This window comes from Lathyrus oleraceus, chromosome 7 (assembly GCF_024323335.1).
Source record: "Lathyrus oleraceus cultivar Zhongwan6 chromosome 7, CAAS_Psat_ZW6_1.0, whole genome shotgun sequence".
NCBI classification, from domain to species: Eukaryota; Viridiplantae; Streptophyta; class Magnoliopsida; order Fabales; family Fabaceae; genus Lathyrus; species Lathyrus oleraceus.
This window is the reverse complement of record NC_066585.1, coordinates 203,103,116-203,115,824: the sequence shown is the minus strand read 5'-3', so window position 1 is coordinate 203,115,824 and position 12,709 is coordinate 203,103,116. Positions and strand designations below refer to the sequence as shown.

Here is a 12,709-nt window from a genome sequence, read left to right as displayed (position 1 = left end):
TCAAATGAAATTGAGAACTTTGATTATCAATTATTGCCGAATCCGTTGATACAAGGTTTTGATACAAAGACAGAATTCTAAACTCTAAGAACCTCTTCTTGTATAACCTTCACTTGATCTGAGCTCGATCAAGATTTTCCTGCACAAAGTTGCAAACAATTCACCGGTTCCACGACCTGCTTGCGAAATCCCCCGATCTCCAAACGCAACGCTGCGGCTGAATATGTTCTGCAAATGTGACTCCCAAACCCTCAAGAACACACCAGTTCTTGAAGGACAAACCAGTAGGTTTTTCCTAGAAACCCCCTTCAATCTTCGACTCAGCTAGATCCTCGATCGTTCCACTGCAAACCACAGCTAGATCCTTGATCGTACCACTGAACGTTATCTCAATGCTTCTTTAATCCAAAGAACAAGAATTGTTATGTGTAAATGTTCTTGAAGAAAAGTGATTGAGAAGATGAAGAAGATGAAGTCTCTTTCAGGTTTCTATGTGCTCACAAACAATTGCTCCAACACTGCTTTTGATCTGTGTTCAATTGTTTTTCCCTCAATGAATTCGTCTCTTCATCTGCTTTTGAAACCTGTTCTTATATTCTGCAAAAACAGTTGCTGTTATGACTTAAAACAACTTTGTGTATTGATGCATGGGAGTGTGTATCGATACATACTGTAAGTTGTGTGAATATTTGGTGAAATCAATTACTCATGTATCGATGCATAAGTCGTGTGTATCGATGCATGTGATTTTTACACTGATATGTATCGATGCTTAATGCTCATGTATTGATGCACAGGCAGTCTCAAGTAGTCCTGTATCGATGCAGGAATCGTGTGTATCGATACATAGAGTTTTTGGCCTTCCATGTATTGATGCATGGCTCGTATGCATCGATGCATACTGAACAGAAATTGTTTTGTGATTAATCACATGTTACATGTATCGATGCAAAGGCTCATGTATTGATACATACTGATATAAAATGCATTTTAATAGTTATTTTAAGGGAATTTTCAATGTAGATTTATATGTATGTTTATGCAACAGTAAAGTGGGATGAAGGACAAAGTAAGAACACAAATATATCATGTAATGCAATGCACAACTAATTTGGATGATGATCACACAATTTGCTATCATTAAAAGTTAATTCAAGTTAAAGAATTCTTTCACAAAAAAGATCATCAGAAGCTTGCCAAAGAAATGGAGACCTATGGCTACAGCCTTAAAACTATCAAAGGATCTGAACAACATCAGTCTTGAAGAACTCATCAGTTCACTCAGAAGTCACGAGATAGAACTGGAGGAAGATGAGCCTCAAAAGAAGATCAAGTCTGTAGCACTAAAGTCCAGATCATAAAGACGCAAATCTGATAGAAATAAAGCTTTCCAGGCTGAAGAAGAAGACATTGATGACTCTGAAAAGGAAGACTCTAACGATGAAGAAGAATTATCCCTTTTAACCATAAGAGTAAAACAACTCTAGAGAAAAAGGAATAATAACTTCAAAAAACCAAGACCCAAAGGAGATCGATCAGAATCAACTTCAAAAGGTAAATCTAACAAAGATATAACTTATTATGAATGTAAGGAAACAGGTCATTACAAAAACGAGTGTCCCAAGTTGAAGAAAGAAAGCTCCAGAAGAGAAAACTTCAAGAAAAGTTCCTTCAGAACCAAAAAGGGACTGATGGCTACTTGGGATGACAGTGGATCTGACTCATCAGAATCAGACTCTGATGAACAGGCAAATGTGGCACTCATGGCTACCACCTCCAGGAATACATCAGATGGAGAATCTGAATCCGAAGAGGTATTTTTTGATCTTTCTCGCTCTGACCTCGAATCATGCCTGTCTGAAACTCTAAATTCATATTAGAAACTTAAACAAAAATTTAAAGCTGTAAAAGAAGTTCTTGAAGAAACCCTCGAAGAATGTGGTAAACTTGAGATAACAGTTTCAGATCTAAAAGATGAAAATCGAATTTTGACATTAGAAAGAGACTCCACAAATAAACAATGTTTAAAACTTGAAGAAGCCTTATCTCAAGTTCCACAAACTTCAAACACAGTAATTTATGAATATGAAAAATCTTTTCAAAAGTTTCTGAAGAATGGGATAGAGAGAAGCAGAATGGCATCCATGATTTATGGGGTTAGTCAGAACAATAGAAGAGGAATTGGGTATGATCCTAGTGAAGATAAATCTGCTACTAATGACAAACCTAAATCTCCGTTTTCTTATCACTATACACATACACAAGCATAACGCTTTGATAATGCCAGAAAACCCAAAGGGTTAAGAAATTCTGGGAAAACTAATCACAAAGGACCCAAAAGATTCTGGGTACCAAAGGATAAGATTGTTTATGTTGCAGATATCTTATGCAGCAGAGTTAAGACACCATTCATGGTACCTGGACTCTGGATGCTCGCGACACATGACAGGAAGAAAGTATATGTTCCAAAACCTGGAACTTAAAGATGCTGGCTTCGTAGGTTTCGGTGGAAATCAGAAAGGAAGGATCAGAGGCTCCGGAACTATCGGTAATGGTACTCTTCCCTCTATATCTGATGTTCTCTATGTAGAAGGATTAATGCATAATCTGTTATCAATAAGTCAATTAAGTGATAACGGCTATGGCGTAATCTTCAATCAAAAAACATGTAAAGCAATTAATCAGAACAATGGAACAGTCCTATTCACTAGCAAGAGGAAAAACAATATTTACAAAATAAATCTTTCAGACTTAAAAGAACAAAATGTAAAATGTTTAATGTCTGTTCATGAAGAGCAATGGGTATGGCATAGACGCTTGGGCCACATTAGAATGAGAAAGCTATCTCAGCTAAATAAACTCGAGTTAGTCAGAGGTCTACCTAAGCTGAAGTTTTCTTCAGATGCTCTATGTGAAGCATGTCAGAAATGAAAATTTTCAAAATCATCTTTTAAAAAGAAAAATATTGTTTCTACCTCTAAGCCTCTGGAACTTCTTCACATTGATCTGTTTGGTCCTGTTAAAACAACATCAGTCAATGGGAAGAAATATGGACTAGTTATTGTTGATGATTTTAGTCGCTGGACATGGGTAAAATTCTTAAAACACAAGAGTGAGTCTCACTCTGTATTCACTAGCTTCTATTCTAAAGTGCAAAACAAATTTGACTCTAAAATCATCAGAGTCAGAAGTGATCATGGTGGAGAATTTGAAAATAAATTTTTTGAAGAACTATTTGATTCTAATGGAATATCCCATGATTTCTCCTGTCCTAGAACTCCACAACAAAATGGAGTTGTAGAAAGGAAGCATAGGACACTCCAAAAGATGGCCAGAACCATGATCAATGAAACAAATATGGCTAAGCATTTTTGGGATGAAGTAGTCAATACAGCGTGTTATATTCATAATAGAATCTCCATAAGACCTATTCTGGAGAAGACTCCCTATGAACTGTGTAAAGTAAGAAAACCCAACATTTCTTATTTTCATCCTTTTGGATGCTCTTGCTTTATTCTGAATACTAAAGAACATCTGAACAAGTTTGATTCAAAAGCACAGAAAGGTATTATGTTAGGATACTCAAAACGCTCTAAAGGCTACAGAGTATACAACACAGAAACCAAAATTGTGGAAGAATCAATTCATGTCAGATTTGATCATAAGCTTGACCTTGAAGAGTCAAAGCTAGTTGAGAAACTTGCAGATCTGGAGATTACTTTTGCAGGTTCTGAAGAAAATATCAAATCACTAGAAGTATCTAATATACAAAGTTTAGAAGAAACTAAAGCCCCAGCGATCCAAAAGAAATTAAAAAGTTGCCCCGGCATCTCTGAAGAATTGATTCTGGGAAACAAGGATGAACTTATCCGAACTAGGTTAACATTCAAGGTACTTGAAGAAATTCCTCTGGGACTAGTATCTCTGATTGAGCCTACTTCCTGTGATGAGGCACTCCAAGATGATGACTGGGTTCTAGCCATGCAAGAAGAGCTAGATCAATTCTCAAAGAATAACGTCTGGTATCTTGTTCCCAAACCCAAAGGCACTCACATTATTGGAACGAGATGGGTGTTCAGAAACAAGCTAAATGAAAAGGGCGAAGTTGTCAAAAATAAAGCTCGACTGGTGGTACAAGGGTACAGTCAACAAGAAGGCATTGACTTCAACGAAACCTTTGCCCCATTCTCCAGGTTAGAATTTATTCGCTTACTTGTTTCATTCGTTATAAACCATTCTATCAAACTATATCAAATGGATGTCAAGAGCACATTTCTTAATGGTTATATATCAGAAGAAGTGTATGTCAATCAACCTCCAGGTTTTGAAAATTCAAATTGCCCAGAACATGTATTTAAACTTAAGAAATCTTTATACGGATTAAAGCAAGCTCCTAGAGCTTGGTATGAAAGGTTAAGCAATTTTCTTCTGGAACATGACTTTATTAGAGGGAAAGTTGACTCTACACTCTTCTGTAAAAACATTAATAATGACCTCATGATATGCCAGATATATGTAGATGACATTATTTTTGGTTCAGCTAACCCTTCTGTATGTCAAGAATTCTCTGAGCTAATGCAGGCAGAATTTGAAATGAGCTTAATGCAAGAACTAAAGTTCTTTCTAGGAATTCAAATCAATCAAGCTTCAGAAGCCACCTATGTTCATCAAAGTAAATACATAAAAGACATTCTGAAGAAATTTGAAATGGCGGAATGCAAACCTGCTAAGACACATATGCATCCAACTTGCATTCTGGAAAAAGAAGAAGTTAGTCAGAAGGTTTGTCAGAAGCTCTATCGTGGTATGATAGGCTCTCTTCTCTATCTGACTGCTACACGTCCTGATATTCTGTTTAGTGTATGTCTCTGTGCCAGATTCCAATCAGATCCTAGAGAATCTCATTTAACAGTTGTTAAAAGAATACTCAGATATCTGAAACGAACTCCTAACATGGGCCTGATGTATGAGAAAACATCAGAGTATAGACTTTCTGGTTATTGTGATGCAGATTACGCAGGGGATAGAATGGAATGTAAAAGTACATCTGGGAATTGTCAGCTCTTGGGAAAGAATATGATATCCTGGGCCAACAAAAGACAATCAACCATAGCCTTATCCACTGCAGAAGCAGAATATATTTCAGCATCATTATGCACTACTCAAATGCTCTGGATGAAGAATCAACTAGAAGATCTTCAAATATTTGAGAGTAACATTCCTATCTTTTGTGACAATACTGCTGCCATCTGTTTAAGTAAGAATCCTATTTTACACTCCAGAGCTAAGCACATAGAAATAAAACATCATTTCATTATAGACTATGTTCAGAAAGGGGTAGTAACGTTAAAATTTATTGATACAGACCATCAATGGGCTGACATTTTTACCAAACCCCTTGCTGAAGATATATTCTCTTTTATCTTAAAAAATCTAAACATTCAAAAATGTCCTGAATGAAATGTGCCTCTGAGTTAGCAAAATAAGACTCTGAAGTAACCAGTTGGATTCTGTATCTGACTCTGATGCTACTACATGTTAGAAGTCATCTGAGTTAGAAATCTCCAGGAACCAACCCTTTGGTATTCCTGAAGATCAGATAAAGTAACACGTGGAGCATCATGTGTCTGACCTTGGAACTTCTAGACAGCTGTCTAGCAGTAATCAAGAAACAGTCTCTTGAGATCTCCTCGAGCAGTATGCTGATTTTGGGATTAGACATCATTTATGAGCTGTAATCATTCTCCCCCTCTAGCGTGCGTACTTGGTTTCTGTGCTACTTGTTAAAACTCTAACTTCTGTGTCGTTTTGCATGCACCCTAATTTGGGTATTTATACGTTTCTCATCTCACAACTGCACACTTTTCACTCACGAACACATCTAACTCTCTCTCTCTCAGTTTTTCTTCTCTCTCAAAGGCACTTCTGCAGTTTTTACTCAAGCTCTTCAACCTTCATCTCAAGTTCATCAACATTCTTCATGGATTCTCAACAATAGTCTGTATACAACTTCTCTCAACAGATGAACTCAACTGAGCAAGCTCCAAGTTCTAGTCATCAAAACCCTACAGTCACCGACGTCGTTTCCACTCCCATCTACAAAGAACCCCACATTCTTGATAGTGAGCCTCATATTCATCTTGCGACGCCTTTTGAGAAGCTGGAAGTGCTGTATGAAACCTTGGTGGATTTTGACAGCATGAAAAGAAATGGTGTCGACCTCACTGATGAACTAAAGAAGCAAGGGTGGGAACACTACTTTCAACGCCTCTATGGCCCAGTATACACAAATCCGGTAAAAGAGTTCTGGAGATTCACTGACTCTGATGATCACTACATTGTCTCCTACGTTCTAGGAGTCAAGATAGTTATCACAGAGAAATCAATTGCTACTCTTCTAAACATGAAGAAGACTGGAGGAAGACGCATCTACAACATCAATCCTAGGGCAAAGTATTTGTCCCATGAGATAAACCCTACGATATTCCAACAGAATGTTAAAGGCAAGCATTCCAAGAACAAGGAACTGCATCAGAACCTCCGGGTATGGCTGAAGATCATCTTAGGCACCATCCATCATTGTCCAGCCTCTAACTCCTCAGATTACATTAACACAGACCAGAAATGCATCCTCTACTGCATTCACAAGGGTCCGAAGCTCTGCCTTCCTGCACTTCTCTTCAAATATCTCAAAGACTCCGTAAAAGATACCAGAAACAACATGAAGACAAGAAACTACATTCCTCTGGGGAGACTTATATCCGATGTGCTAATTGAAAGTGGCCTCGTGGACCATCTGATACAGCTCAGACTCATGGAAGACGTGATGATAGATACTGAAAGATCTTTGAACGCTCACAATCTGAAGAGCATGGGAATCATTAATCAAGTGAGGGTCAAACCAACACTGGACATCTCCTGGGGAGCACTTAAAGATCAGAGGGAGATTCCAAATGGACTCTATCTTTTCTCCAAGATCGACCCTCTAGAGGTAGTCACATACTATCTAGAAGATCTACACAAACAAGGAGTGGACATCCCAAATTTCTCATTAGACTGGCTGCCCGATTTTCCTCCAGACTTCCAGAAGAGGACACGGGAACCATCTAAGAAGACCAAGCAGGCAAAGAGAGTGAAGCTGGGAGAACCATCTGGATCAAGACCTCTAGTGCCTCTGGTTGGATCACCTGGTAAGTCTGTATCTCTCCCTTCCTCTGTAAAAATTAAGTTTTTTGCTTCCTTACTTCCTCAACCTTCTCCCATATATACAACCTCTGATACTCCTCCCTCAACCTCTAGACCCTCTAACCTACCATCCCAAAAATTCAACCTTGCCACCACATCTCTACCTGTTTCAGAAGCAGAAATGCTGAATGAAACTACTTCACCATCTTCATCACCATCTCCACAATCCCCACCCTATTATAACCTCTCATCTGACACTGAACCCTTTGATCCTCACTCCCCAACTCTGGCTCAGATCCAAAACCGTGCTCTGTCCCCTCAACAGCCAACACACTCTAACCCTGAACCTGAAGTTACCTCTCCACCACCAGAAAACCCAAACACAACCACCTCTGAACCCCCACCATCAGAACCAATCCACTCTGAATCACAACCATCCCAACCACTACACTCTGAAATGCCCCAACCTACTACCTCCGCTGACCCAACACCTCCCACACTTAACCTAAGCCCCCCTTCTCTCCCTCCTAAGCCTCTGAACTAGAAACCACCCTTCTGACCCTTGAGGAAGCAATTACGATTTTTGCAGAGTCTTCAGTTGACAAGGTCAAGTCTCTGACCATCAACTCTGGCACCAGTGATGATCCCTTCGCTGTAAGGACTCACTGGAACAGAGTGATAAGTTGGATGACCTCTGAAGCCTTCAAGCTGAAAGGCCTCTCTGAACAAGTCCGCAACGACTTCATCAGAGACGCTGAGATCATACTCCAAGAGCGTCTAGCCAGAGAAGCTGAGGAGCGGGCAAGACAGGAAGCTGAAGAGAAAGCAAGACAAGAAGAACTTCAGAGAGTCAGAGAAGCTGAAGCCAAAGCTCTTGCTGATGCTGCTGCTACTGAAGCTGAGGCAAAAGCCAAAGCTGACGCTGAAGAAGCAACTCTCCTTGCTGAAGAGTATGCTGCCAAAGCCAGAAGTGATGCATTGACTCAGGGGGAATCCTCCAACGCTGGATTTGTCCCTCTGGTCCTGAAGACCCTTGAAGAGCTGCAGAAAGAACAACAGGTAGTTCGAGCCAGACTGGACCAACAAGATTCTGTCAATGTCAACATTCAGAACATGCTGTCCCAGCTGCTCCAGAGGATGCCTCCACCTCCAAACCCTTAGGCACCTAGGATATTTTCTGCTTGTTACTTTCTGATTTGCTTGTTGTCTTCTCTGCTTTGCTTGTTGCTTTTTGTTTCCATAATCTGCGTTTTTGGCTTATGTAAATGCTTATCTGTTTATATCAAACTTTTTTGCTAAGTCTTTTTGATTCTGACAAAAAGGGGGAGAACTAAAAATAACTCTGATGAAAACATATCTAATTCCTTTCAAACTCTGCAAACATTGTATCTGAATATGACTTAAGATATGCAGGAAAGTAGCTAAAAAACACCAAACTAAGGAAAGTCCGGTAAGAACTTCTGAACTATCCAAGATCTAACTCAGGGGGAGCTCACTACAAATCTGATCTAAAACTTTTTCTGAAAATGTTTCATCTTTAACGTAAACTATTTTGTCATCATCAAAAAAGGGGAGATTGTAATAACAAAACTGGTTATACAATAAAATTTTAAGATTTTGATGATAACAAAGAATGAAACCAAAATTGGCACCCTAACGAGATTTTTTCTAAGTGTGCAGGACTCTGAACATTCATGCAAAACTCTAAACATTCATGCAGGACTCTGAACACTCACGGAGGATTCTGACCATACATCAGATACAAACGTATATAAAGTTTTAGATGATCAGACGCCGCTAAGAAAGGAGTACGTCCAGAACACTCTGATTCTGATCAAAGAAAGACAGCAAAAAGTCAGAAACTCCAACAAACTACTGGCCTTAGACTCTGATACTTAAGAAGACTAAGTACATTGAGAAGCTCTGATGAAGTCAGACGTAATCATCCTCTGAAGACTGACTCTGGTACATCAAGACTCTGATGAAGATCCGCAAGTCAAGAAAGCGTAACGGAAAGAAATCTCACTATGGAAAGGAAGTATTTTAAGAAAGAATTTAAGAGGTGGACAAAATGGTTACAAAAAGAAACAACAAAAGTAATGACATTAAATACTCATCAAAGACCAAGATTCTGTCATCACTCCAACGGTCCTTCTCAACTACTATATAAAGGATAGATTTCTTCTCTAGAGAGACACAACTGAGATGCACAGAAACATCATTCACATTCTCTCTCAATTTTCACGAGCTGCTGCTCTTACGTGAAAAACTCTTGCTCTAATGCTTGTCTGTAATACTTGCTTACTGTTAGAAGCAGTTTACATTACAACCTTGTTTTACTTGAATTATTTTTTTTTCCTCAAGTGACTCTGCGCAGTCTGTATACTTGAGAGGGCTAAGAGATTATTCTCCTAGACGATTGGTTGTGTAATATTTCAAGATTAGTGGATTAAGTCCTTTTTGAAGGTGAAATCACCTTGGCCGGGTGGACTGAAGTAGCTTTGATTTTCAAGCGAACCAGTATAAAATTCTGTGTGTTCTTATTTTTTTTTAAAAAGCTTTTATTTCCACAACAATTCAAACCCCCTTTCTTGTTTTTCTCACCTTCATTTCCAACCATTACTCACATTACTTTTTTTTGACTTTCCATTGGTGAGTTTCGAAGAGCTCTTTCTTTATGTTCATTTTTGCATTTCATGATGAAACTTAATGTGCAAGATGATTACATCACATGTACACGTCCAATTCTATTCCAAATGAATTCAACTTGGTTTTGCACCCACCATTGGGCCTCACATGCGCCTGTACAGACCCATGCATCAAAGTTCAAATTGCCATGCACACGAGGGAATCATGAACTCAGCCACATCCAGCTATAAATAAATACCTCATGAGCTTCATTTCACAACCTTTTGGAGACCTGGAACGCTGCAACATTGAAATCCCAACCAATACCAAAGGAATTTTCCAGATTTTTTTCTCACTTTCAAGCTTGAAATTCAACATCATTAGTTGATTTTCAAAGCTCAATTACTTAGCCTATTGTCGCATCCGTGAAAAACAACCGGCGGGCTAAAACAAAACAACACAGAGCCGCCACCGTGCGTTATTTATCCCAAAGGAGGGAAAGGAAACGCTCGAAGTAAACCTGGAAAAAGCATGGTCTCGCGACCAAAGAGAATGGGATCGGGAGTCGGTTATGCATAGGGAAGGTATTAGCACCCCTACGCATCCGTCGTACTCGACGGGATCCACGCTCAAAAGATAGATCAAGGTTGCTAAAACTGCTCACAAACATCACACACACACACACTGAAAACAACACAGGTGGAGGAAGAGAGGAAAGGGCTCGCTAGGATATCGCATCCTATGCCTACGTATCTCGTCTGGAACGAGAATCAGAGCTGCCGTAGTTCGGCTCACGCACGCCATACAAAACACACACAAGAAACTGACTGCCAATCGCTGGGCTTACATCAGACTCCGAACCAAACAAACACACTCAGGATACGGACAACCAATCGCTGGTCTTACATCCATATCCCGACACACATGAGGGTTAACAAACAAACAAGTTACTAAGGAGTCAGGCACTCGAGCCTAGTAACTGTCAAGCAAACACACACAAAAAGAAAAAGGGTGCCCGGAGAGACCTCGTACGGTCTCCTGCCTACGTACCTCATCTGGTATGAGGATCAGGGCGACGTAGTTCCCCTGAACGGGAAAGAAATTCTCACCTAACCAGATACAAAGGGAGACACAAACTACTAGGGAGCTGGACTCGAGCCTAATAGTTATCATGCATCATAGCCCTATGTTAAGGTTTCTATCCTAACTTGCACAGGCAGCAAGCTAAACCTAAACAGGCAAAACAATCAAAGCAAACAATCACAAATAGCACACACTATATACAGACAAAGTGGGCTCACACAAGGGTTAGGCTGCAAAAGCAAGCCAACTGTATCAGGTGATGTTAGCTCTTAACCCTAACATTGAGAGTTAGGGTGAAGCAGATGAAATGGGAGTGAGGGGTGTGCCTCACAGCTCTTATCCCTGGTCAGGGAGAGCTTCAGACAAAGGAAGTGTGGGTCCAGAAAGTGGGAACCCTTCTACACTTATGACACTGACTCAACTGTACAACTGTACAAGGATCTTGGGTTACTATCCTCAAGGCATCAACATGTAATGTGAGCCAAGGGACGACTCAACAGAAGAGCAGGAGATAGATTGCACATCTCTTGTGTCTGCCAATTGCCTTATTCAAGGTCTTTTCCTGCTTGGGGACAAAGATAAACAATCACAAACATTGCCTCTTAAGGAGGACTTCAGACAGGTGCCTGGCCAAGTAACAGGCCAGGTCTTCCAGACTACATGGAGTTAGTGATGCTATACCTCAATTGGTTAAGCAACCAAGCAACAGCAAGAAGCAAGTTCACAAAGGAACTATAGCAACTAATGTACCTGAAATCAATCTAATTCAGTCAGTTTACAGCTCAAATAGTCAAACAGACAAACTAAAAGCCAACAGTTAACTGTACACAAGCAATGCATCAAGCAAAGCACAAGTCAATGCTCAACACAAATGACTTAGAAGCCACCTACAAAACAAACTTAATATTAATCAACATCAATCAAACAAGCCACTCAATCCAAGTGAATTAATTCCCTCAATGCCATATGCTTCTTTGTCCTGAAAACACAACTCAAACATAAGCAAATCCCTAGGACAAAGCCTAGGGTCAAAGGAGGAGAAATATTTCAAAACAGAACATGAAAATTGGCACAAATCAAATTCAATCAAATTAGAACAACATCCAATTGGTCCCATGTTCAAATCATACACCAAAATTATTTCATGAAGCATAGAAGGCAAGACATGCAATTTCAAAGCTCATTGGACCAAACAGAATGAATCAATCCAAACTCAATCAAAAATAATTCAATAAATCCCAGGAAAAATCATGGCTAAACAGCACTAATTAAAGGATCATCACACCAAATTTCAGGCCATTTGGACAAGTGGAAGCAAGTCAATTAAATTCCCTAAGTCAAAACATGTTCAAACAAGCTCATACAAGGCACAAAATCATGCATCAACTTCAAGCAAGCACAAAACAGAGTAGGAACATGATAAATGCACCAAACCAAAGCCATGGTAAACTTCAATGTGTCTAGAATCACTCCACAAAATTTCAAGTCCATCCAATACATATCAAGAATTTCACAAAACATTTAAAATCATGACTCACAAAAAGTCCACAATTGGTCCAACAGAAAGGAAATTCTCAAACAAATTGGAAATGCACTCAAAAAATCCACAAACATTCACAAGTGAACCTAACATCCAGAAGTATCAACATGCAAAAATTCAGCTCATTTCAAGTTCATATGGCATGGAAAATAAAATCAGGAAGTTAGAGAAGAATTGGTGTGACGCAAATTGTCACACCTAGATTCATCAGCTCATATCTCACAAACCAGGAAAGCAAAAATCACAATCTCTATACCAAAATGATCATTTAAG

At 39.4% G+C, this 12,709-nt stretch overlaps 1 protein-coding gene across 1 annotated transcript; it reads left to right on the top strand.

The window, feature by feature from the left end:
* Positions 1 to 6,022: 6,022 nt before the first annotated feature.
* Positions 6,023 to 7,729, top strand: LOC127102929 (uncharacterized). Its single transcript, XM_051040245.1, has 2 exons — positions 6,023 to 6,503; positions 7,359 to 7,729. Exons 1-2 carry the CDS (start codon positions 6,023 to 6,025, stop codon positions 7,727 to 7,729), a joined length of 852 nt encoding a protein of 283 aa, XP_050896202.1.
* Positions 7,730 to 12,709: the final 4,980 nt, after the last annotated feature.